This window comes from Xyrauchen texanus, chromosome 13, assembly GCF_025860055.1.
Source record: "Xyrauchen texanus isolate HMW12.3.18 chromosome 13, RBS_HiC_50CHRs, whole genome shotgun sequence".
Taxonomy (NCBI): Eukaryota; Metazoa; Chordata; class Actinopteri; order Cypriniformes; family Catostomidae; genus Xyrauchen; species Xyrauchen texanus.
This window is the reverse complement of record NC_068288.1, coordinates 20675982-20701730: the sequence shown is the minus strand read 5'-3', so window position 1 is coordinate 20701730 and position 25749 is coordinate 20675982. Positions and strand designations below refer to the sequence as shown.

General features: G+C 37.2%; 1 protein-coding gene across 1 annotated transcript; it reads left to right on the top strand.

The window, feature by feature from the left end:
- The first annotated feature begins 6771 nt into the window (after positions 1–6771).
- On the top strand, positions 6772–22368 carry LOC127653857 (LIM domain transcription factor LMO4-like). The gene is made up of 5 exons (XM_052140651.1): positions 6772–7143; positions 9163–9403; positions 15015–15111; positions 15941–16096; positions 21328–22368. The coding sequence occupies exons 2-5, from the start codon at positions 9168–9170 to the stop codon at positions 21334–21336; spliced, it is 498 nt and encodes a 165-aa protein (XP_051996611.1). The 5' UTR covers positions 6772–7143; positions 9163–9167; the 3' UTR covers positions 21337–22368.
- The last annotated feature ends 3381 nt before the right edge of the window (positions 22369–25749 follow it).

Sequence of the window (25749 nt, the reverse complement as noted above, 5' to 3'; positions counted from 1 at the left end):
GGTTAATTTTATAGCCAATATTTAGTCTTCACACTTTCTTACCATATCATGTCTAAATTTATTCTCCTAACATAAACTAATTTTTCATCAGATTTTATTAATGAGAAAATTGTTGGTCATGTTAAAAAATATGCCTCAGATGGACTGTCCTAATTTATGTAAAAAGGTATAATCACACAATAAATATTAAAATAGTTTATGCTTTATTCACCCTTTATTTTAGTTAACATAATATTAAAAGATAATTATTTATGCTAGTTGTCTTTTTATATTTTAAGACTAAAAGTCTGTGTCTGCAACAATTGAAAAGCAATACAATCTATACAGAAAAGGCATTTGAAAAATAGCAAAGGTAAATGAACATAGCATGGAAAAGAAATCTGTTAAATAAAAGTTGAAAAAGCAACCCTGGGGAAATTAACATGACTTTAGTGAAAGAAAGACCCAAAGGAAGAGACAATCTTTATTTCTTTTTTTAATTGTATTTAATTATTTTTAAATATCAGCTATATTCTGGTGATCTACTAATGTGTGTGTGGCTCAGCAAGTCCGGTTTGATTTAGTTTATTTGACATGTCTGCAGGTTGAGTGCATGAGACAGAGAGAGGTATCCAGCCAAGCACATGCCCTTAGGCCTTCAAGGAACAAACAAGGCTGGTGTGTTTGAGGGGTGCCCTAATGTCCATCATCCTGGATAAATTATCCCTCCTGTTGCTGCCACTGATCTACAGACACATACGCATCCAGCTAACCACCCCCACACCCACCCACCCCACACACACGCACAATGAGACAATACCTTCTTTCATACTGTCCTCATTTTAATCAGCATTAAAGAACAGGGGAAATCACATTTTCTCATCTTTTCCTGTGGTATAAGCTCCTAATGACAGAAAGAATGGTAATTAGAGTGGATGAGAGGTTAGGCCTATTGAAGATGATCTGCATGACAAGCAAGAGAATAGCCATGGATAATACTTATGACCACGTACAATAAGCTCATATTTAAGGGAGAAAAAATACAATTCCGCCATATCTAATGGAATATTTTTAGCAATACTGCAAGCAAGAGTGCTATTGTACTAAATATCAGTATTGCTGTAATCAGGGCTTGACATTAACCTTTTGGATCACCAGCCACTGCGGCTAGTGGTGTTCAAAAATCATTAGCCACTTAGCCACTCGTAATTTTCACTAGCCAAAATCCCCAATCCCACAAAAAAGGGATAAAGGTAACTAGAGACTTTAACTGCATGCATTTGTTTGGATACAGAGCCCGTTTGAGCACCACAGCAGTACTGAATCCACTGTTTTGGAGGGTCACCAAGAAGACCAGTATGCACTCAGCAGAAGGATTGAGGCCAAGCTCAATATGTTTAGTTGTATTGTTAATGAAGAATGTGTAGGTAGATTTGGGGAAGCGTCAGTTAAGAAGTGTGGTCCTTGGGTGATGGGTAGGTATCGCTGAGCAACACACAGACTGACATAACTTTATTTATTTGCTTTACTGAATAGATTAGGTTGATTAAGGTCTTTCAGCACCAGTCTTTAAGCAATGCAGATTTCAAATAAATACAATGAGAACAACGCAATTGTGAAGTCAAAGTATGGCTTCAGACTGGGTAACCCTGCTGATCTATAAGTTTTGCCCATTTATTCTCTACTCAAAAGCTGTGAAATACTTGGAATCTTGCAGGTAAGAGCTATATAACATTTTAAAAAGGGAGACCGTGTAAATAAAAGGATAAAAGGAGTCCTTGAATGAAGTGGGGCTACAGCCAAGTGAAATATGCTCCCAATTACTGCGATGGCTGTAGAGGCCTAATAAAGTGAACGTCTCTACAAGACGCTGCACTATTATGGAGCCCGGCTAATTTGCTTTGACTGATGAATTTTCGTCTCCCGTCGCGCTGGGTTGAATAATTATGAAATTTATCACAAGACATAGCGGCTCATTAAGGATTAGCGAGCTTTCATTAGAGTGATGTTGTTCGAGGGCCACGGCAATTCTGATCAGCATAATTATGGGCCCTATAGAGGGAGGGCCAGGCAATGTGTCTTTGTGTGTGTGGTCAAGAGGACATGTAAAAGCTGCACCTCTACAAAACTGTATGGCTGCTAATAACAATGCTTCTGCTAATATCTCATCAAAATGATAATTTCATTAACTGATCTACTTGGGTAGCCCTGCTTGTGATCACCTTTTGCTTGAGCTTATTGTATGAAAGCACTCTGTTATAAATATGTGTGGTAGTAACTTAACATTTTTTTCTATCACATCTCAAATTTCAATTTCAAAGCTGCCATGTTACTCTTGTTTCTTGAATTTCTCACGTACCACATCCCAGCTTTCAGCATTGCCAATTAAAACAAGGACAGGATCAATCAGAGCTGTGGCCTAGTGGTTAGTGCATGTGATCTGTTGAGCTGTTGCACTCATGTTGGAGATACAATTCAAGTCTATTGTGCATCATGTTCCCTTCCTCTCCTTCCATAGTTTCTTATCTACTCTACACATCTTTGCAAATAATATTAAAAAAATTAACAAACAAACAAGGATTGGATCCTGACATTTTATCATTACATTACAAATCATTATGTTAGGATGGTTTGTATGGGAAACAAAAGGTGCTTCTCCACCATGACTGGAAATTAAGACACACTGTGCATCTTACAACCAGTTTCCCATATATGATTGTACTATCATTTTAGACTAATCCACTAAATGTGTTGTGAGTAGCCAATTATCCAATTGCATGCATGAGAGCACAGTTTTATCATTGTTTACAACAATGTAATTACAAAAAAGCATTGCCAAATAAATTAAAGAGATTAGCATATTAGGACCTCTAATTGCATTTAAATGACATGCATAATGTATAAATGCTCACCAAAGATGGAGAGCTGAATTCTTGATGAAGTTTCCCAAACGTTTAGCTTTACAAATGCGACTCAATTAATTCTGTTGTGTCTGTTTCTCAAGTCCATGTGCTATTTGTTACAGAATTATCGATTCGTATTAAATTAAGCTCACTTACTTGCTTGCTGCTGACACGAGATTGATCAAAGCAGTCAATAACGGCATATTAAAGAAATTACTTTGAGATTTTTCTTCCATCTTTATGAGGGTATAGAACAAACCATCTGTCTTGAAATATGCAATTCAATATTTCTAGGTGTCACCCCACCAGTCTTGGTGCTGCAGGCATGTTATACTCACCTGGGTAAAGTACGCTCTCTAAGCTTGTAATGGAAAACAGAGAAGGGTTAGCAACATATACTCACATAGAGGATATGAGACCAGAGACCTCAGGCACCATTGAATTCACATTTGAAAAGCCATTTCTGGCACTCCTTAGCCAGTTGACTTTTCATTTCATTTGGCCATAGATCACCTCTCTATGAAGGCATTGTGAACTCTTTGGAGCTAAATTCAATGAAATATACCCATTTTGAACCACTACACCCAACATTTTATAAAAGGCATTTGTATTAACAAATCAATAATCCATTACCTCTATATTAATGTAAGGCCTTGACGTGAACATAGTTACATTGTAACTGCTTTGTGTGTGAGAATGTTGTCCCAGGCTCTGCAATTCAAGTTGCTGTCACTGTTGTTTTGTACTAATTTTATTGAGTAAGAACATAGATATCACTCAATTGTATCATGTGGTGTTTTTATGGATGTATAAAATGTCATAGAGGCTTTTTCTGGCTTTTTCCATAGCTGTATGATGGAGAGTCACTTAGTTTAACGGCATAATAATGTAATATTATGAGGGGTAAATTTCATGTTTAAAGTGAACCATACTACAAACTTCATTACGAGGTCTTTCTCGCAATCTGTGGGGGTATTAATACGTTTTACCAACACTTACTCTATCTGCTGTTCAAATATTAATGTGGTGTTGCTCTAAGTTTGTGTGTGTGTTTATTTTTGTTTCATTTGTACTGTTTGTAATCATATTATAGATGCTGATGAATCACTATAGGACATTAGGAGAATAGAGACATGGGCTGTGTTGCTCTTTTCCATGGTATCCTATAAGCACCTCCTCCTCATTATTGTGTGCAACTATCATATTGCGAAAGGAAAATATAAGTATTTAATTTTTTTGCTCATTTATGAAAAGCTCATTAAAACAGCCCAAGAACAAACAAAGCTTTTCCTCTGAGGCTCCCATTCATAATCGTCCCATAATTTCCCACTAGTTTTAATAGTTGAGATAAATTAATTATTTCTTTGTGGAAAATACATTCTTTGCCATCATTCTTTTGCTCATTGTTCTTGTTGGAGAGAATTGAGCCCAATCCTTTGAGAAATAGAGTTGCCTTTCCTGCAGGGAAATCAAACTACTCACTGCAATCAGCATGGTCCGACGGCAATTAAACCATTAGTATCTAGTATAGGAGACTCTTTACACAATTCACATCTTACTAATGAATCGAGGGGCAGCTCATAATTACACAGTTTTGTCTTGTAAAGATTTGCTGCCCACTGAAACTCACAGCAGAGCATCACAATGTTTTCTTTCTGGTCTTTCAGGTTGGAATACCGAATGAAGACTGTTCTCAGAGTGACAAATTAATATAAATCAGAAGCTATCATAAAGATGTAATTTGAAGAAGGCACACTTCAGTAATTTTGCTCACTTTGATGGTCCATTTTGCTGATTTAATTGTATTAATTTCTTTGTGGCAGAGTACTATAACACATAAGACAGCATTGCCTTTACAAACTGCACTGAAAAAAAAAATGTGTTGGCTCAACAATCATAACGAACAAATATAAATACCTTCTACTCAGAAATGAACATATTTATAAAATTTTTAGCTTTACCTTATTTTCATTAATGTGTACAACACAAATGATCATTTTTAAGGTCAACTTAGAGAGTTGCATAAAGTAAATGAATAACAGTGAGTTCCTTGAACTTCTTTTACTTACAAATCCATACAATTTTAAGTACTGCTAACTCAAACAATGGAGTACAGAACAGAAGTTGTGATACGCCCTTGCCCTTGAATAATGTATGCATATTCTAGTTGTGCTGACATAAAATGAACATAAGTTGAATTTACTTAAAAAGTGTGATGCAAAAATTATATAAATACAACACATTTTATTTTCCAGTGTGCACATGACTGTGTATTTGTAATTAAATATAGAACAAATTAAGTCTCTCTTAAATGAATGGCCTTTTGGTAGAAATAAAGCTACAGTATTTGCCAATTTAAGGTTCCTCAGTTGGAAAATGACAAACTGACTGCTTTGCAGAAACATGAGCAATACACACCCCTACACAAGTAATTAACTTTTCAAACAATTAATCTCCAGATATCTGTTCCCACAGAACTGAACAAATAGTCATTTATGTCACATGCCTTGGTTAAGAGGAAAAAAAAAGAAAAGAAAAGAAAAAAAAAAGGAGAAATTGTCCACATAAGTCTATGGATGTGGTGTATAAAGACAAGCCATACTATATAGAAAATGTCACATGTGATTTAGTATTTTATCATACTTAAATGTTTTAATGGATTATCCATTTGTTGAAATTCATGACATGTTTGTAGCTTTTGTGAATTGATTCCTTATATGCTTCAAATGCTTGAAATGGTTTCCATTTTTAAAATCACTGCAGAACATCAACGTAAAAATGGCAGTTTCAACGAAAATATTAAACATTTTCCTGTCCAGATATAATACTTTATGACCAACAAGTCAATCTCAACAAAGTATAGTACACCTATTCGTTTCACTGACAGAAAAGAGTGTTGCTGAAGTTCTGCTATACACCAGTCGATGGCGCCACTGTAATAAGGATCACCAGTTTGACTATAACAACAGTTTTTTGTTGGTATACCGATGTTTCACCTCGTCCACGGAACCACTTGAACTTTTCTTGATTTTGCCCGCCCCGATTGTAGTCAACTCATAATACTTCAATACAGGTAATCACAAAAAGTTTATTTAAGATAGATAAACCAAAACGTTTCATATGCAAACTTTGCAATTGCAACACAACCTTTCCCTACAGAAGAACAATCTTGATATACCATTACAGTGGAAACGGTCGTGCAATATACCTTTTTGTGATTTCCGCCTTATTTAGCAGCGTAAATCTAGCAAACTTTTTTAAATATTGTGTGCAAGTTTATTATGCTTTGTGTTACATTACCCTGGAATTATAAATAATATTAATAATAATAATAATAATAATAATAATAATAATAAAATGAATTACCACAGCTGCGAGGGAGTTTCTACGACAGCTGCTGAGAGTGACAGTAAATTTGGCATCTTCTTCCATCTTACTGTCTGAAACCACCTCTCTCTCTCTCTCTCTCTCTCTCTCTCTCTCTCTCTCTCTCTCTCTCTCTCTCTCTCGTTTCTTCTGGAAAGTCATTCTAATATAATAGTGGACTTTTTCTTTTGCTCTTGGAACAAATGGTTAAGTGAACAAATGTTCTCCCATTCACTCCAATTTACTCCGTTTACTTCCGCGTTCCAAAACCCGGAGTGTGAAAAGGTCTATTGCCCTATATGATGACAATAAACCTCAAAAAACAGAACTCACTAAACTACAATCTCTACTTTTTTGGACCAGTGCGTGTCTATGATCATCTCGCCTTCATCTGATTGGCTAAATGTGTTATTCCGCTTGAATGGAGTGCCCTGTGATTGGCTGCAGCGTGATTGACGTCATCCTCTGAGAGGCGGTTTACACGGGCTTTTTTTCTGTCACTGACACATGTAGAGCACAAGCGACAAGCATCGTCGAGACATCAGCGCGAGGGAGAGTTACAAACTGAGACGCTCGCTTCATCACAGACTCGATCTATGGAAATTACAGAAGACATTGCCGAAAGCTCTTTCTACAAGACTGCTGCTGATCTGACTAGCGATAACCGGAACAACAGAAACGGGGACGGAAACATTGGAAATACAATCTGAAAACTCCATTTGCTTGACTTTATCATAGCAGTATACTGTACCGATCAGTGAGAAGTATTCATGAACGTGCTACGTCAGTGAGTTTGTTGGACTGTGCGCGCGATTTGTCTTGTCTACAGAGAAAACAGACTGCTCTACATTTCTTAACAACCATTCAACCATTACATTTATAAGAGGCGCAAAAGGTGAGTACATCACACCATAATTCTGTTTAAAATGTTTATAGTGCGTAGAATAAATATTTGATGATGTTATGAAGGGTGTATACATTTGTTACGCAGCGCTACAAATGACGAATAACGTTGCTGAATATTAAGAAAGGTCAATTGCCTTTGGGTGTGAATTATTTATTTTAAAGTGTTTATTGCATTTTTTTATAGCCTACGTGTGTATCTAATAATGCCACTAGAGAGTTTAATGTTCTGTTGGGGTGTAATTGTAGCCTAATAATCAAGAATGAAGACTGCACACTAATAGCCTAAATGTTTGATTTTATAATAACATATCAGTGAAACAAAGGAGCAGAAGTGCGTGGATAGGCTACAGATGATAAGGAAACCAAATTGCATGTTAGTGTATTCATAACTGAGGGCTGGTGGCTGTTGTAATGTTATTTTGTGTCTTTAGCTAGATTACTTGCTTTGTCCATTTGGGCTGTAGAAGCAGCTGTATTGAGGCTCCACGAGGACTGTGATCTGCATTACTGCCCAAGGGTTGCTGATCTGTTTTATATTTCTGCACATCCCCTCTCTTAAATTGCCTGTCCGTGTAATTACATGAGTTTGCCCATTTCACTTAAAAGCCAGCCCCTCCCCTTCCTCAGATCCCTCTTCCCTCTTACTGGGAATGAAACTTGACGATGGTCCGATCTTATTTATCTGGGAGAGTCACTTTCGGTCTCTGATTCATCTCCCTTTAGATTTAATCAGCACTAAGGTATTGCTTGTCCCTAAGAGGCTCCACTAATGGGGTTACTGAATGCCTCTCTCTCTCTCTCTCTCTCTCTCTCTCTCAGTGCAATGTTTTCTACCCCCCCGCCTCTCGGTTCTCCTCTAATTACCTTTCAACAAAGATTTGGCTTACAGCCTTCCACGAATATATCTTAAATTTTAATCTTTCCCATTTTGGTCCAGCAGTACTCCTTGTGAAACCTGGGAAAGATTAAAATTGAAGATGTATTAGCCTAGTGGAAGGATGGAGCAGAAGTGTATGCATGGAGTACTGATGGATCAACAGAGCAAAGTACAGAATTGCAATCATAAATGAGGTTTCTTGGTTCCTGTAATGTGATTTCTGTCAGAGGCACTCTGTAGTATTAAAATATATTTCTGTAGGCCGACATTAACAGATTCTCGCATACGCCGAATGATCCGGCATAGCAGGTGTAATTTCACGGGGCAGTGACCAGTTCCTAAAGTGAGCACTGCTGAATGTTCTTCGTGATGTTGGCTGGAAATCCATCATCTGATAACCTTAGTGAAAGCAACTGGAATATGGCGACCTCTTAATGGGTTACAACTTTAAGGTTCCCCAATTAACTGCTCTAGTTCTGGCCAAAATAACACTTTGGTTACTCTCTCCCATGTTAATAGACATAAAGGAGAGGAAGGTTCAGGAAAATTAGCTATTTAAAAGCAATGTGGACAACCCCACAAAACCAGCGGCTCTTTAATTGTTCCAGTGGCTCTAATGTTATCAGTGAAAAACATTTATCACAAATGGTCCAAAGGAGCTCACCTCAGCATTCAAAAAAAATCAAGGATGGCTTGCCATTTAAAACAATTCTCAGACTTGCTTGCAGGCATAAGCATTATACACATTTTGATTATTTCAAAAGAGCTTTCAGGAAGTATGCCTTCAAAAACATCCGTTTCACGTAACTTTTGAGTTTGCAGGTATTTAGAACTTGCAATGGCAAAATTTATGTCGGACAGCACAACTTAAAAGTACAAGGCTCATATATTAGATATGTGATGCCTTGTAAAATGTAGTGCTGATGCCGTCTTTATCATTTAGATAAACTCTCTGTATTTATTTTGTGTTTGTGTGTGTGTGCAAATTGAAAAAAGTGTTGTTCAAAACATTTTTTGATTTAGTTTGTATGATAACCTCCTGCCATGTAGATTTAAACACTTTTTAACTCTTAGCCAACAGCCAAGACATCTCTAACCATTTCTACCTTTTGTTTTTTTCTATTTCAACAGGTATAATGGTGAACCCTGGAGGAAGTGCCCAGCCTCTACCTGTTGGAGCGGGGTCGCTGTCGTGGAAGCGCTGTGCGGGCTGTGGGGGAAAGATTGCAGATCGTTTTCTCCTGTATGCCATGGACAGCTACTGGCACAGCCGCTGTTTGAAATGTTCCTGCTGCCAGGCCCAGCTCGGAGAGATCGGCACATCGTGCTACACCAAGAGTGGTATGATCCTCTGCAGAAACGACTACATCAGGTCAGTCGCTGCCACCCTGCTGTGTGTTTGTGTTTGCATTTATTATTTATTATTATATTATTAATTTTGTTTCCATTCATATCGCAATCACAACCAAATTCAGGTGTTTGAAGAAGGTATCAACACTGTGGTCTTTTTTGCAGTCACGTTTATGTGTGTTCAGGTAGACTTCTTGGACAGTTTTGTTCAGATTTTTGCACTACATTTCTACAATTCTTTTTAAATCAGATTTTGATTATGTGTTCAAATCTTTTGAGGATAGTGTAGTTTTGTCAGGATTCTTTCCCCATCTGCTTTTTTGAGATCTTGTGAAGAGAATCTTCAGATAGTTCATACATCTGGAAATTATGACAGTCCAACGACCACATGAAATGACATTAGGCATGTAATGATGAGATGAAGTGATGGATGTCAAGAAGAAAATATATTAAGGAAAAAGTTACAAGCCATCAGACTTCTCACAGAGTGGAGTGTATTTTCCATTGAGAACATGTGTCTCGAATTGTGCCTTCAGCGGCCCTCGTTAAAGCGTTCTGGTTAAACCCTCAATGGGACGCTCTTAAAAAAGAGGTCAAGCCACTGACATGTTGACAGAGCAGAAGACGAAGGAGATTCTTACTCTAGAACATCTGCAAGTCTGCGGCTCGCGGTGTATTTCATCGTTAGGCAAAAGGAGCCACGGTCCTTGGCTTGTGTGTGTTTGCTTTACGAGAAGCTAGAAAACTCTATTGGTAAGGCAGAGCTGGTCTTTGACTCTGCAGGAATTTAAAAGACTTTTCACATCCTGTCCAGCATGTTTATTTATCACAAAGAGACCATTTAATTAGCAAAAAGAGCCTTTTTAAATATTTATGTAAGTCTGTCTGACACCCAAAGCGGTGGATGGGTGGCGTAGGCTCACTCAGCTGATGTGGATGGTCTGATTTGACAGGCTGATCATTCAACACTTTGACCTCTATCAGGGCAAACATAGAGCATGAATAACCATCCAGCGCTGAGCAGAAGTTCTTGCTTGCCTCTTGCTTGTTTGAAGCATTCTTGGATTATTTATTTGCTTTGATAAAGGAACAACAAAGTGCGTGTGACTTAATGTTATTCTGCTTCGATAATGAAACTACACTATTTTGTCATATTAAAATAGGCAGGCCAATTTAAAAGTTCATACATAAAATGGAACAGTGACATGAAAGCGATGTCTCTAAGACATATTATCATGATGTATTCCCCTCTTCCCATTGGAAAGGAGTGCTTTTGGCAGACGTGCAGTCATTAGTGTGTATTTACCTTGGCATGCGCTGCACCCTGGATATTTCAGCGCAGCCTCACGCCGACACTACTGCCGACAGTCTGGAACAACAGGTGACAACTGGAGCAAACCTGAGAAGACTGGTCCAGAGTGCCTTCACTCTTTCCACTCCACCTGATCTGAAGGGATCAAGTCCACAAGAAACAGGCCTGAAAATCTAATTAGAATGAGTGGGGAGGGAAAAGTAGCTACACCTTTCTTGTAATGAGAGTGCATCAGGCAGGAAAATGGAGCTAAAACACAGCTCTCGCAAGCCTGAGATGTGAGGAGAGATAAGAGAGAGGGAGAGAGCGACGATAGAGGGGAAAAATAACATCTGACAGTGAGTCCACACAATTAAAAGCTTTAATTAGAGTCCCCCTCCATTTTCCTTTAGTCCTGATGGGTTTTATCTAATGAGATCTCGTGCCTGGCTCCTATCTGCTTGCAATGACGTGTCCAAAATGAATGAGAGCCACATTGCAAACAAAACATTTAATTAACCAAATTGGCTTTTGAGAGGGAGAGAGAGAGGGAGAGAAGGCAAGAGAGAGTGAGAGAGAGAGAGAGAAGAGAGAGAGAGGGGATTATTGTGAAGGCCAGTCCTCTTAGGGGATTTTAAAGGGGCCTCCCTGATTTTTGTAATGGATTATTAAATTGCCCTTGCTGTGTAAATAATGGAGTTACATATCCAGAATTATATTAATACCACTGATGCAAAAAGGCTTAGCGATAGATTGGGATGCACAAGTGAAAATGCATCCTATTTTCCCTAATGGCAGATGGAGGAAATCATATGGGCCGATAGCAGTCTGATATGATTCAGTGAAAGGCCACCAGCAATGTGCACAAGGGCAAATGCAGCAAGTTGTGCCGCTACTAGCATCGTAGATTTCATTAGTTTTAGCCCCAGAAAAGCAGGAGGGACTCTAGAGTATTTGAATTCACGTTGTCCTTAAACAAGCAGTGATATTATTTGGGTATGCTGGAAAGAATAAAGATTAATTTGGGGAGCAAACAATCATATGACCGTTAGATTGAGGGGGGGTGCGGAGTGCACTGTCCTTTTAAAAGAATAGAGTAAGGTAATTAAATGGCACTTTTCAAATAGAATGTGCTAGGTAAATCTAATAGTTGGTTATTTAATATCACTTTGAAGTCTGCCCACTCCAGCACTATGACAGCGCTGGAGCATTTGAAATATTAGACCAGGAAATACTTGGATCTCTGAAATTAATTTAATCGCATGCAATTTACAGGAAACGTTTATCGTGATTTGTCATAACAGAATTAATTCAAGGCCTTCAATCCACTTGGGACTAGATCTGTTTCTCTGAATTAACTGAGTGTCATTTGGCTGCTTACCCTCACTCTGCCCACCTTCTCTCTCTCTCTCTCTCTCTCTCTCTCTCTCTCTCTCTCTCTCTCTCTCTCTCTCTCTCTCTCTCTCTCTCTAATGTAACATTGCCATTATGCAAAGCCCTGCTTAAGTATCAATATGCCCTGGTGCTTTAAAGGTGCTTTAGCTGTTAATATTGAGAGGCATTTTTATAATGGACTGTGTTGCAGAAATAGTTGTTGTACCAACTTACATCACTACACTCTAATGGTTCCGCTTCAGATACAGAGCTTTTGCCAGATGGCCCTAAAAAGCCCTGCTAGGTTGTATTTTACCTTACAGTTGGTATCCAAAATAAATCCTCTAGACATCGCCTAAGGAGTGCAGACAGAAATGTTTTTTTGGTTTTGTAATGAAAGACAGCCGTAGATTGCAGTCTGTTTCTATTTCACCCTATTCTAAGATGGAGCGAGTCAATCAATCAGCAATCCAAGAGGTTTCATCAACAAAATCTCTAGGCTGATTTGAGGAGAAGGAAGCAAAAACTGGTGGTGTCATTGCAATTAAAGAGTCCCTTGGCCTTAATTATAGTAACCCATGATATCGCTCCCTTCTGCTCCTCTCTTCAGCACATGAGTTCATTGGCGAGCGAGACCATTAGAGGTGAGGAGCAGACTGATAGCAACTTAATTGAGCACCTAAAGCCTTCAGGCCTTTTAAATCAAATGCTATCAGCACCCATCCTTTGCTCAAATAATTAACCTGCTACACTACATATAGAGCTTGCTAAGAAAACAAAAAGGTTGCCTGGAGATTCTCGATAAGTCTTCACAGTTTCTCTCAATGACACCAGCACAATTAAGAGAATAGTGTGCTCTGAGCTTGGATCCCAAACAACATGTACTCGTAAGTTTAGGTGGTAGCACTCAAATCAAGTAGATGGGGATTTTCAGGCGCACGATACAGCGAACCAGATTACTTTCTCAAGGCCAGCGGAAGGTGTCATTTTACAGGTGAATTAAACTACAGAGCGACTAAACCCCCCACCCCCCAATCGACACCATTGAAAGCATGCGTTGTCACTAGCCTAGAGCTAATTACGTTTGAAATTGAGTTTTGATTGAGCTGCACCAATCGATGTCACTGCCAAATTTGCCCCACCCTCGAGGCAGCGCTGAAGAGAAACTCCCAAAGCTTCACTCATGCATTGTGTATTGCTCTCAATAAACGCTGAATGTCGGCACAAGTCATACATAAACAGTTGACAGCTCTGCCAATTTGTTCTCATAGAATCACACAAATACTAAACCTACATTTTTGTTATGTGATTTTTACTGCTCATGGCAGTTTCCTGGTGAAATAAACACTAGAGGTGCTATAACAAAAATTACTTTTTTCACTCTCACACAAATCACAAGTATAATGGCGGATGATCAGTTCAGAAACGCTCACTTTTTGCCCTGTTCCTCACACAATGCTATATTATGACATCAAAACACTTACTGTAGCACATGACAATGGTGATACATTTTAACATTTGCATTACATAACCAACTACATTTCCAAGCTTGTTCAAATGTAATCAAATTGTGTGCAATGGACCAAGGTATAAGCCCAGCAGAGCACTTAAGTTGACATTGAGCAGAAATTGTAATAAAAGCACCACAAAATGATGTGGTTTCTTTAGTATTCGTGTTTTCCATTTCCCATTTGCCTTTTATGACACCATCAATTAGGTTTAAGGTTTAGGGTAGGGAGGAAGGTAGGTTTTGTTGATAAAAGCCTCATGTGTTTGGGAGAACTTTTAACTCTTTTAGCGCCACACAGTGGACATTTCACCTTGGAAATTGTTTGGACCTTGGACACGAACATTTCTTTCATCCCTTCTGTGGACCTACCTTACTCTTCCCCATTTCCTTCCCTCAATCCAGTCCCCTCTCTTTCTTACTTTCACCCTCTCTCTCTCTGTGTGTCTCTGTCTCTCTCTCTCTCTCTCTCTCTCTCTCTCTGGAGCTTGTCAGATGCTGTGGTCTTATTTGATTGCATAGGAAAGTGCAGTGATAGAGCAAACAGCCAGTGAGATATGATGACAAATGGCTCCAGATCCCAGTAAATTACTTTCTACTCAAATCGAAATTTCATTCAGTTTGTTGCTCGGCAAGATGAAGTAATCTAAATTGTGGACTCAGAAGGCAGATAGAAAGGAAGCAGGAGCAAGCATTTCAGTATCAAGAGACTGGGGGGGTTAGAGACGAAAGAGATGAGCAGAAGCAAATCTAAAGTGTTGACACCATGATTGAAAAGGTTAACCCATGCACATTATATATCAACCCGGGTAGCTGAGGTTTTCTAATGGAAAGGCTGCAATGACTGAGCACTCGCTTGAGTCCTAATGGCAAAAGTGCTGTGTGTCCGCCTAGATGTACAATAAAATATTCTTAGCCTGTGATTGCTTATGTTCTATGTTATTATTAGGTTGCAAAAAATGAGCACCAAAGGTAATACTTAGTCCCAGTGCCACAGGCTTTTGGAGGACAGAATGCAAGATTTTTTCATTTCATTTCCTAATATTGCTATGATATAATGTTTCCTACATCAGAATATTGAAGATGTAATTTGTTTTGTGTGGGTCAGAGAGAGAGAGAGAGAGAGAGAGAGAGAGAGAGAGAGAGAGAGAGAGAGAGAGAGAGAGAGAGGGGTAGAGACACTGGCACAGGATTGAAATTATTTAACCTGTCCTTGCAAGGACTCTAATGTTACAATATGAACATAAAGCCAAGTTGGTTAACAAGCCTCTGACATACACAACTACTTTATTCATTAGATTGGCATTGCTAATATACATTAGATTGGCATTGCTAATAAGGAGTATGTGTAACGCATGTTCATTATGTTTTTTGTTTTTTTTTATATATATATAAAGTATTCATTGCTCAATCTTTGTGAACTCTTGTTTTGACAATGCTAACATGTTACTCTTTCCTCAGGTTATTTGGGAACAGTGGGGCGTGCAGTGCATGTGGTCAGTCCATCCCAGCCAGTGAACTGGTTATGAGGGCACAAGGCAACGTGTACCATCTCAAGGTAAGCTTTAGTCTTTAACCAACCACTGCTGCACTTAAATTAAATGCTCCTTCGACTCATTTCACACTTCATAGAGTGCACTTTTAAATGATTGTTTGATGGTTTTGAATGCTCTATATAAAATGTATTGTTTTTTTTTATGTGTGCGTGTATGATATTTGAAATATTTTTTGATGATTAATAGAAAATAAAAAGTACTGTATGTACATTTTAATAATTGTTTTCAGTAATGTTCAATGCACATGTACAGAAGAAAGGAAAATGTCTTATTATAATTAGTGTACATATTTAAACTTTGTTAAGCAAAAAATCATTTTCTTAGTATTTTTAGTCTAAATATCTACTTAAACATCCTTAAAACGAGATATATTTACTTGCCACAAAATGACCAAAACTTTGTATTGCGTCTTGTTTTCAGAGAAATCAAACACCGTTTAATGAGGTTTTTGCTAAAAAAAACTGAGAAAATGAACTGTGTTCCATTTCTGTTATACAACTTTTACTATATGAAAACAACTTGTTTTGCCTGTTGAATTAAGTTTATTAGTCTTTCCCTATTTGCTAATTGTTTTTTCTTCTTGTTTAAAGCATAAACCTTGCAAAAATAAATTAGGAAAACAAGACTTAATGTCTTCAGTTGTTTTGCTACTCAAGTCATTGCATCTTGTTTTAAGGAGGTTTAGATACTTTTTACTGGAAGACTAGACTAATAATACGGAGTTAATATAATTATTTTTGAAATGTGCTTTCAGGAGGTTGCTCAGAGATGTGATGTAGGTAATGTACTGAGGAGTGTGGGTAATGTAGTTCTTTTTATGTTCTTCTGCAGTGTTTCACATGTTCTACCTGCCGGAACCGGCTGGTCCCTGGAGACAGGTTTCACTACATCAACGGCAGCTTGTTCTGTGAACACGACAGACCCACAGCACTCATCAACGGCCATTTGAGTTCACTGCAGACTAACCCTCTACTGCCTGACCAGAAAGTGAGACACTATCTACCTACTAAGTTCTGGTCTTTTTTGTTTCAAAATGTACCATTAGGTCCATATACATTGGTTATTTCAGTCAATTGTAGCCAAACACAACACTCGGTCAGTGAAACGGTGTTAATTAACAGAGGCTTGGAAGGAGCATGTTAATTTTAATTTGACAAATCACAGCAAGCATGCAGGATTACATAAGCCGGCGCTTACCTGCTTCCTGTGACAACTGTCCAGACATCCCATCTCCACCCCATCACCACTTATTTCTCCAGATTCATTATCTAAATAAGTAAAGTCCGGGGGGGTTAACCAGGACTCGAGTCAAGTATCGAGCTCCGAGCCCTCCAGTATACGGACAGCAAGCCAAATACTTTTACTGCTTCAACACAAAATTACATTAACATACAAACCATTAAATTCTATTTAGAGGTCTTTACTTTTTATTATTAGCATTTTTGCTTTATGTTTTGCTCTTATTTATATTTCGTCATTTAAAGTTACAGGAACTTTTTATAGTAATTGATATGACCTAAAATTGCCTGGCAAAACCTGAAAGGTTGTAAAATGGCAGTATATCTGAAACCGATTTAGCCTGCTTAGCTGAGCTCCTAACCAATAGTCAGGTCTTGAGGACAAGCTAATTTATCACAATTAATGTTAACTCGCTGACATTAGAACACAGCTATTGCAAGCTTTGTGTTCGTTAAATTAAAAGACAGGTAAGGAGAATGCAAGTTATTTTAAACTAAATTTTAATAAAAGAAAATACATTTTTGAAATGGATGACTTGGACCGAATAATTAAGAAAAGCCCAGCATAAAGATGGAAACTCCTTCAATATTGTTTAAAAAGCATCCCAGGGTGATTCCTCAAGAAGTTGGTTGAGAAAATGCCAAGAATAGATTTCTGCAAAATCTAGACAAAGTGTGACCACTTTGAAGATGCTAAAATATAACATAGTTTTGATTTTATTTTGGACAACATAATTCTCAGATTTCCATGTATATTATTCCATTTACTGGAATACTGGACTTTATTATTATTCTAAAATGGGAAAAAATAAAAATAAAGTAAGTGACCCTAAACTTTTGAACGGTAGTGTATATTTATGTCATATATACATATATATTTATATATATATATATATATATATATATATATATATATATATATATATATATATATATATATATATGTATATGTGTGTATATGTATTCTTTTTACAAGACTTAGCAAGGAAAAAACACTTACAGCTAAAGAGATCCTTGATTTTTACACTGGCATCAAGCATTCTGTCCCCTTATCCTTATATGTGCTCAGCGCCACAATTCTGTCTAGCTGTTTGCTCCTCCAGCTCTGCACAGCAAGCTTTAAATAAACAAAACCAGTTTGTCGAGGAGGCAAATTATTTACCTAATTCCCCTTCTCGCCTTTGGGACCGTCTGCAAGAAGACTTCATTGTGTAGTCGCCCACCAGCCGATTTGTAGCGCTTGGCAGCCCTGAAAATAAAGGCTCTGTGACACATAATCAGTATTGATATGGAGACAGTGGTGATGTGTACATGAGAGAGATCAGACAGTTGCTGAGTCTCTTAGTGAACATTTATTTCACCTTCCAGCGGACAAAAAGGGAGAGGAGAGATGGAGTCCATGGGAAGCACAGGGAAAGAGCTCCATTAAGCTCAGTGCTCTGTTAGAGGCCTTTTAAGGGATCGTCACTTTAACAAATTAGTTCCAAGAGCGTGTTGCATTTCAAATTGAAAGTCTTTGCATTATCAAGCTTAATTTTAAATGTTTGTTTAAGCCCCCATCCCTCCTCCTTCCTCTCCCTTGCTCTCGCTCCACGGCTTCCGCTGTTTAAATATGAGGCCTCATTGTTTATTTATGTGCCGACATCAATTGTAGTGAAAACAGCTGAATTATTAATGCTAAAATGCAATCTGAATATTGGCCTCGCTGCTTTAATTATTGCGGAGAGAGAGTTCTTAAATACACCCAGACACCCCTCTCCACCAGCAGGAAAAGAGTAGGTTTGTGTGTCCTCTGGAGATACTTAAACAGTCCTGTTTTTCTCAGTAAAGAGTGTGAATTATAATCATTATTAGGAAACTTATTTCATCTTTTCAGCCCTACAGTAAAGATACTGGCTAAACTGCGAGACCGCATGTTTTTTCCACCACTGCTCAAACTGTAATTCTCCAAGCTTGTCCAAACTCTATAGAAATTAGTTGTGAACCAAAACAAACCAATGCAGAATAGAAGGAAAGAGAGAAGGGCTGACTGAACTTTTCCATAGACAGATAAGAGGCCTTGTCCGGCAGCCATTGTTTTTATTATTTGCAATTTCATGGTGACATAATTAGTGCTGTCCATGTCCACTGCTGAGGACATTTGATGCTCATTTATTAAGTAGCTCCCTGGCTTTTCCCTAATCTCTTTGTTCAGGACAGACAAATTACCTTTCTCATGCTGAGCCTGAACCCAGGGGATCCAGACCTTCACTGCCTCCGTCTCTTTAATTAGCCCTCAAATGTGGGGTGGGGGTGTGGGTGGTTGCAATTACTATTACAGTAGCCTGAAACCCTTTAGTAACTTGAGGTAAGATGGAAAAAGTAAATTATCCCCCTTTTGTTTTTAAACATTCAAGGGGGCAAAGTTTGGCATGACTGAGGTTTATGACTGACTTTGAAAGCAGAATGCGGGTGCTTAGATTTTGGTATAATTGTCTCTGTTCTGCAGCATTGCTCAGCTGTGCAAGAACTTAGCACCCTGGGGACCATGGCACATCATTGTTAAGAAATGAGACAAAAAGACCAACTTACAAAATGTGCTTAAAATTCAGGACAATAGGGCAGCAGATGGATTCGAAAGCCTTGCTGATCAATAAATTAAGTAGGGGGCTTCAGTGGAGCTGACAGTCCTCATTTGACAAGGGCATGGGATGTTATTTTGGAATGATTGTAATTCTTACGACTGCCATTGATGTCAAGATGCTCATATTTGATATGACATAAAAAATGTTGTCTGTACTTTTCAACAGAGAGCAATAGTCTGGATCCAGAAGTACAAATCCCATAAATTGTTTCCATAAGCAAATTTATTTTTAACCATTTCTCATAAACCTGCTAAAACAGACCTACCATCAGCTCCGAGGTTAATGGTCGGTCTGTGCTTCTGTTGAAGCCACCAGTCTGTTATTTCAAATTAAAAAAAATTGTGTTTAACATGGGAATTTCTGGTGAAGATCTACACTACCTGTGGTTCTGCAGAGAAAGATCCACCAATCAGAGAATTGAGGCTAACAAATTGCAGCAAAAAGAGCTATGGAGCGTCTGCCCACTCCCATGACACATTGCGAATCGTAATCGGTTCGATCTCCTACACTCTCACACTGCATACTGTGTATAAAATATTTTTGTATATCTGAATATTTTGCAACAAATGTATTGTTTCTTTACTTAAAATAAAGAACTTTACCAAGATAGTTTTATATTTTCCATTGGTTTTAATTTGATTACATAATTTGCAATGCTTTGTGGGACTTTAGCTGGTTCTCTCATGAAAGAGGTTAAAGGATTAATTCACCCAAAAATGAAAATTCTCTTTTAATTTACTCACCCTCATTACATCCAGATGTGCATGACTTTCTTTCTTCTTCAGAACAAAAATTAAGATTTTTCGAAGAATGTAGATTTCGAAGATTTGTAGGTCCATAAAATGCAAGTGATTGGGTGCCCCATATTTTAAGCTCCAAAAAGCATTTACAGGCATCATAAAAGTAATCCATAAGACTCCAGTAGATTAATTAATGTCTTTTGAAGCAAAGCACTATGTGTAAGAAATGGATACATATTTAAAACTTTTTTTACAAAAAAATTCAGGAGGGCCTAGGTCAAGCGCGTTGTCAAATTCACTCGAGAACTGGCATGTGAAATGCGAAAAAAAAAAAAACTGAAGTGCTGTGTTGTTTACAACAGAGAAGCATAGATAATCATACATAGATGCCTCAATTGGCTGGTTTGGATAAGTCAACTGCGGTGCCATCTTGGAACAGTGAACAAGAGATCTGTTTGAATCGGGTTGAATGCATTTTCATGAGTGGAGGAGATGCCTCAGACTGAGCTCTTTGCTAAGACCACTGCATAAACTGCTTTTGTGTCGAAACAGTATTGCGGTCCATAGAAACAGCTTCTAATAAGGAATCTGCGTACAAATATCTATGCAGAGGAGGCTTTCATGCTTGCGTCACGGGAGAGGCACCCCGTGAACTCCACCCTTGTCAACGAGCTTGTCGGAAGCAAACGTTTTTAGTTAAAAAATATTTTAAATATTGACCTATATCTTACAAACACATTGCATTTTGCGTCAGAAGACCTTAATTAGACCACTGGAATAATATGGATTATTTGTATGATGGTTGTTAGTGCTTTTTGGGGCTTCAAAAAGTTAGCACCCATTCACTTGCATTTTATGGACCTGCAGATCTAAAATATTCTTCAAAAAAGCCTAATTTGTGTTCTCCTGAAGAAAGACAGTCAGACACATCTGGAATGGAATAAGGGTGAGTAAATGATGAGAGAATTGTATTTTTTGAGGATAACTATTCCTTTAAGTGTAAAGTATTGACCTTTTGTCTTTTTGTCCTATTTTTAAATACCTTATTGCTTCAAATCAAAGTTTTACTTTGTAATGTTGTGATTCACCTCTGAGCTTGTTGGTTTGGTTCATGGTTTAGAACACTTATGAAGTATTTTATGAAATATTAATGAAAAAAATGGGAACTACTTCCAGAACCAAGGCTTTATTACTACAGGATATCAGACAAGTTGTTAGACTGATCATTCCTGTTTTTCTTATTTATTTAAAATTTCCTGTAATGTCTGATTTCATGTCCTTCATGTTCTTTCACAATATTTACCTCTCTGGTAGGGACCAAGTTCAGTGCAATGTTGTATACGTTTGTTGAGGAATCTACAATGCATTAAACATTTGAAAATGTAATCCAGCCAAGGTAATCGAGAATCTAAGTTGCAAGAATATTTGTTTTTTATATGAACATTTATGTACACAACACTCTCCTTTCAAATATGGCAGTGAGCTTAGACATCCTTTACAGCAAAATAGTCATTTAGAATTTTGTGGTTTCAATTTCCTTTGAAAGTTTACTAAATAATGTTTACTCTGTTTAAGTGTGTCTAACAGGTCTTGCCCTTTCTCTCTCTGTCTCTCAGGTGTGTTAGGACAGAGGTGTTGCTCAAAGCAGGATGAGTGCCTTCATTTCAGCCCTCGCTCATTGTCACTGAAGACCTGTTGGATCGGACCCCAACCTACTCCTTTCCCAAAAGCTTCTCCAAACCAGAGCGTCAATCTCAGGCTTGAGCTCCACCTTGACCAACCCTGCAATAGCCCCCTTTTCACAGCCTTTTACTCCCAAATCATGGACAGAAAATGCCCATGAGGCCCTAGTGGGGAACTACTGAGGACTCAGAGAACTGACCCATACGAGATCTCTGATCCCAAGGGACTCAAAATGAGACTCAAACTGGGACTGACACAGAGACAAAAGAGACCAGGCAGAGGATGTTTTTGGGTTAAAAGAAAGAGAAAGGGTGAAAATAATGAGAAATGCAGCTTTTTTTTGTTTTTTTGAATCTGCATTTATAACACTTGTTTAAAAATTAGTGGGGGAATACTGACTTTCTTTTTTCTTTATATTTTTTGTCCTACCTTGCCTATTCTCATTTTCTTCGCAACATGGTATCTTCTCTTTTTATATTTTAGATGTTGTAAAGGGAATGTGTTTTGGATGATATAAAAAATCCTGAAGACTGGGTTCAAAGAAGTATCCGTGACTTTTTTGTGGAAATCGAATCATGAACACTCTTGGTGTATTTGTAAACCTACCATGTACAGTATGTATGCATGTAAATGTTTTTGTCCCATTGTGGCTACTGTACAAACTACACAGCAAACCCTGTTACCCTTCCCTTGAACCTAAAACCACGCAACAAACAAAAAATGAAGCTCATAGCTGAGAGAGAGTGAGAGAGAAATCTATTTGTGATATTTTCAGAGGAATTTGCTCCAATATGGTGTATTTAATTAATAAAAAAATTAAATAAGATAAAAATAAAATATTCATGTCATTTAAATCTTTCACTTACTTTCTGTGTTTAGACTCTTTACAATAAGGTTCCATTTGTTAACATTAGTAAATGCATTAGGTATCATGAACAATGAACAGTATATTTTTACAGCATTTTTTAAAATCAAGGTTGATGTTAGTTTATTAAAATACAATTGTTCATGTTAGTTTATAATTCATCAACTACTGTTCATGTATACAACTTTTATTTAAAAAATGTATTAGTATATGTTGAAATAAACATTAACCATGATTAATAAATTATGAAATATACTGTTCATTATAAAATAACTAATGTTCTTAATTAATGTTAAAAAATCGTTGTTGTAAAGTGTTACTGCATTCATTTATCTTGGTTAATGTTTATTTCTACATATTTTATATTTAAAGTTGTACATGTTAACATTAGTTTATGCAATGTGAACTGACATGAATCACGAATTACAGTAATTTTGATACATTAAATGCTATTAAAATCATTGTACATTCTTAGTTCATGATGCCTAATGCATTAACTAATGTTAAGTAATTAAACCTTATTGTAAAGTACAAAGCCACAAAATGTGAATGATGCTAACTATTAAATTCAGCATTTGGCTTATAGCCAAAGTCCTGATGTGATTTTTTTCATTCTTTCTCATGCTTTAGAACTGTGTTTTTTAAGCACCATATATTTACTCTGGGCCAGGCCTAAATTTTACAGGTGTTCTTTTAATTTTCATCTGTAATCACTCATGAATTATGTTCAGTATATAAAAGAAAACACACTCTACATCAAATTTTCCATCAGGAGACCAAAGGATTTGTATTATTACTGTAATTCATCTCACCTGTTCTTTATGAGTTTCTATCGAGGATGGGCTCATTTGCAAAACTATGCTTATTTTTTAATTAACCACTGAATGCTGTTTCATCGCGGACCACCTCTTCATCCCTTAATTGTGTCTGTCCATGTTCTTCTGCAGTAATTATGAATGCAGATGATGTGGTGGCTAATTGAACATGGATAAACATGTATACTTTCTCTTTTCACAAGTACATGCTATTCATCCCGCGGTTCTAGTTGCGGATGGGATGGGGAGGGGGTCGGGGGTTGGAAATGCCCTTTTGAATTAATTCAATCCGTAGGGGAGAGAAAGGTGTTTCAGCTTTTTGGGCTCAGGCTGAATGGGCTATTTGCAGAACAAATCGGTGTTTGAAGCTATTGCTTGACTAAATAGGTATGAAGAGGGTCTGATTTGCATTCCCAGAATGCTCGCTTATTATCCACACTTTGTTATCAGGGAAGTGGACGGTGCATGGTGACACTTATATTATATTCATCATTTTTATAACATTTTATTACAGCCTGTGTGACATCGTCTATAATTGCATTTGTATTAAACTACAAAGACTACCTTGTATTGCTCATAGTTGTTCTTAACAGTTTGTTAGTCATGTAAATGTACAGTTTTGCACATTTGAGCACTTTTGTCACACTATAAAATATTTGAATTTCATTATTAGATGTCAAAATGTCAAACCAATTTACATCTGAATACACATGATGCTAAATCTTTTTTTCAGAACTAACTTCACTTTTCGGAGCTATTTATTTTTTCTATTAATGTAAAAAGTAATTCCCTCTAAAGTTCACACAGGTGTCCCAGCCTAGTAACTACAGGTGTAGTTCATCACATTAAAGGAATAGTTCACCCAAAACTTTTATTAATATTTTACTCACTCTCATGTCACCCCAGATGTGTTTGACTTTCTTTCTTCAGCTTTTATCACAAACCAATTTTTTGGAAGAATATCTCAGCTCTGTAGGTCCATACAATGCAAGTCAACAGGGTTCAAAACGTTGAAGCTTAAAAATCACATAAAGGTAGAATAAAAGTAAGATTCCAGTGGTTAAATCTATATCTTCAGAAGTTATTACAGGTGTGGGTGAGAAACAGATAAAAATTTAAGTCCATTGTTAACCATAAATCTCCACTTTCAAACAGCCCGTCTAAGCCCTCTTCACTCCCAAGGGTTCTTCTTTTTTTAATATGAATTCTCCTCCCTGCCCAGTAGGTGACGATTTGCATGAAGAATGTGAATCACCAAAAACAAAATAACTCTTAGGAGGGAAGTGGTTAAAAGTGGTTAAAAAAGGACTTAAATATTGATCTGTTTCTCACCCACACCTGTCATATAACTTCTGAAGACATGGAACCTCTGGAGTCATATGGATTGCTTTTTTGCTGCCTTTGTATGCTTTTTGAGCTTCAAAGTATTGGACCATGTTGACTTGCATTGTATGGACCTACAGAGCTGAGATTTTCCTCAAAAATCATCTTTGTTTGTGTTCTGCAGAACAAAGAAAGAAAGTTATACACATCTGGTATGGCATGAGGGTGAGAAAATTATGAGAAAATTTCCTTAACAGTTTGTCTAACAACTGAAAATGTCACAATACTTTTTCTTAATTTTCAAGACTATTTCTGTTTATTTATAACTGTAAACATTACAAACTTCTTTTTGTTTTGCTTTAAAGTGTGTTTGTATTTCTTTTAAATTAATGTAACTTGGTTTGATTTTTTGTTATGTTGTTATGTTGTTCACTGGTCTGTTGTACAAACGCTCATCTAACCTTCAAGTTTAAAAGTGTCCTCTAGCTATTTTTACCATGCGGTGCCAGTATAATGTGTAACGGATACAGGATCTCCAAAATACTTTTATGAGCAACAGGTGATTGTAGTCCAGCAACAGCTGGTGCTGGAAAACAGTTCTGGTGATATCGGCAACAATAACAGTTGTAAAAATGATTACATTGGTCATGATGATTATAGCATATTGTCATTATTTCCAAGTTATATTTAGAGTCACACATTCATGTCAGTATATTGTGTATAACATAGCTTCCATACTTGAAAGAAGTAATCTAGTTTCATTGGGGCAAAGGTCAGACTGACATCTGTTCAAGTAATTTAGTGTTTTAACTGCAAACACAGGGGCCATGTATGTGACAATTATCTGCTAATGTTAAAGAAATTACTGGAGTAAACTGATCCTAATAAGTTGAGACGAATTCAGAATTTCTCCAGCATTGCATCCTTTTCTAATAAATTCCATTTTTGTTGCTTGAAAGTGTTTTATTATGGAATCACTTTTTTAATAAAATATGTATATATGTTACATGCACTGTATATATTTGTATTAATGTTAATAGTAATATGTGCATTATTTTATTCACAATCCAGTGAACTTTCAACTTAGTTCTGCCTTTATTGCTTTACTTGAAATATGGCATGAATGAGGAATGTTAACACAAAACAATGTTTTCCACTCCTAGTGCAAAACTCAGATGAATGGTAGATAGTGAGCAACATATTTCAAAAATGTCATTTCTACACCCATAATCCATATGTCAGATGTGGCTTTGATGTGGGTCAGAAGAAGGCGAGTTAATGGAGCTAAGCCACCACAATGGAACCACACAAATGGCTTTACTGCTTAGGGAGAAATAAGAAAAGCGTCCCTT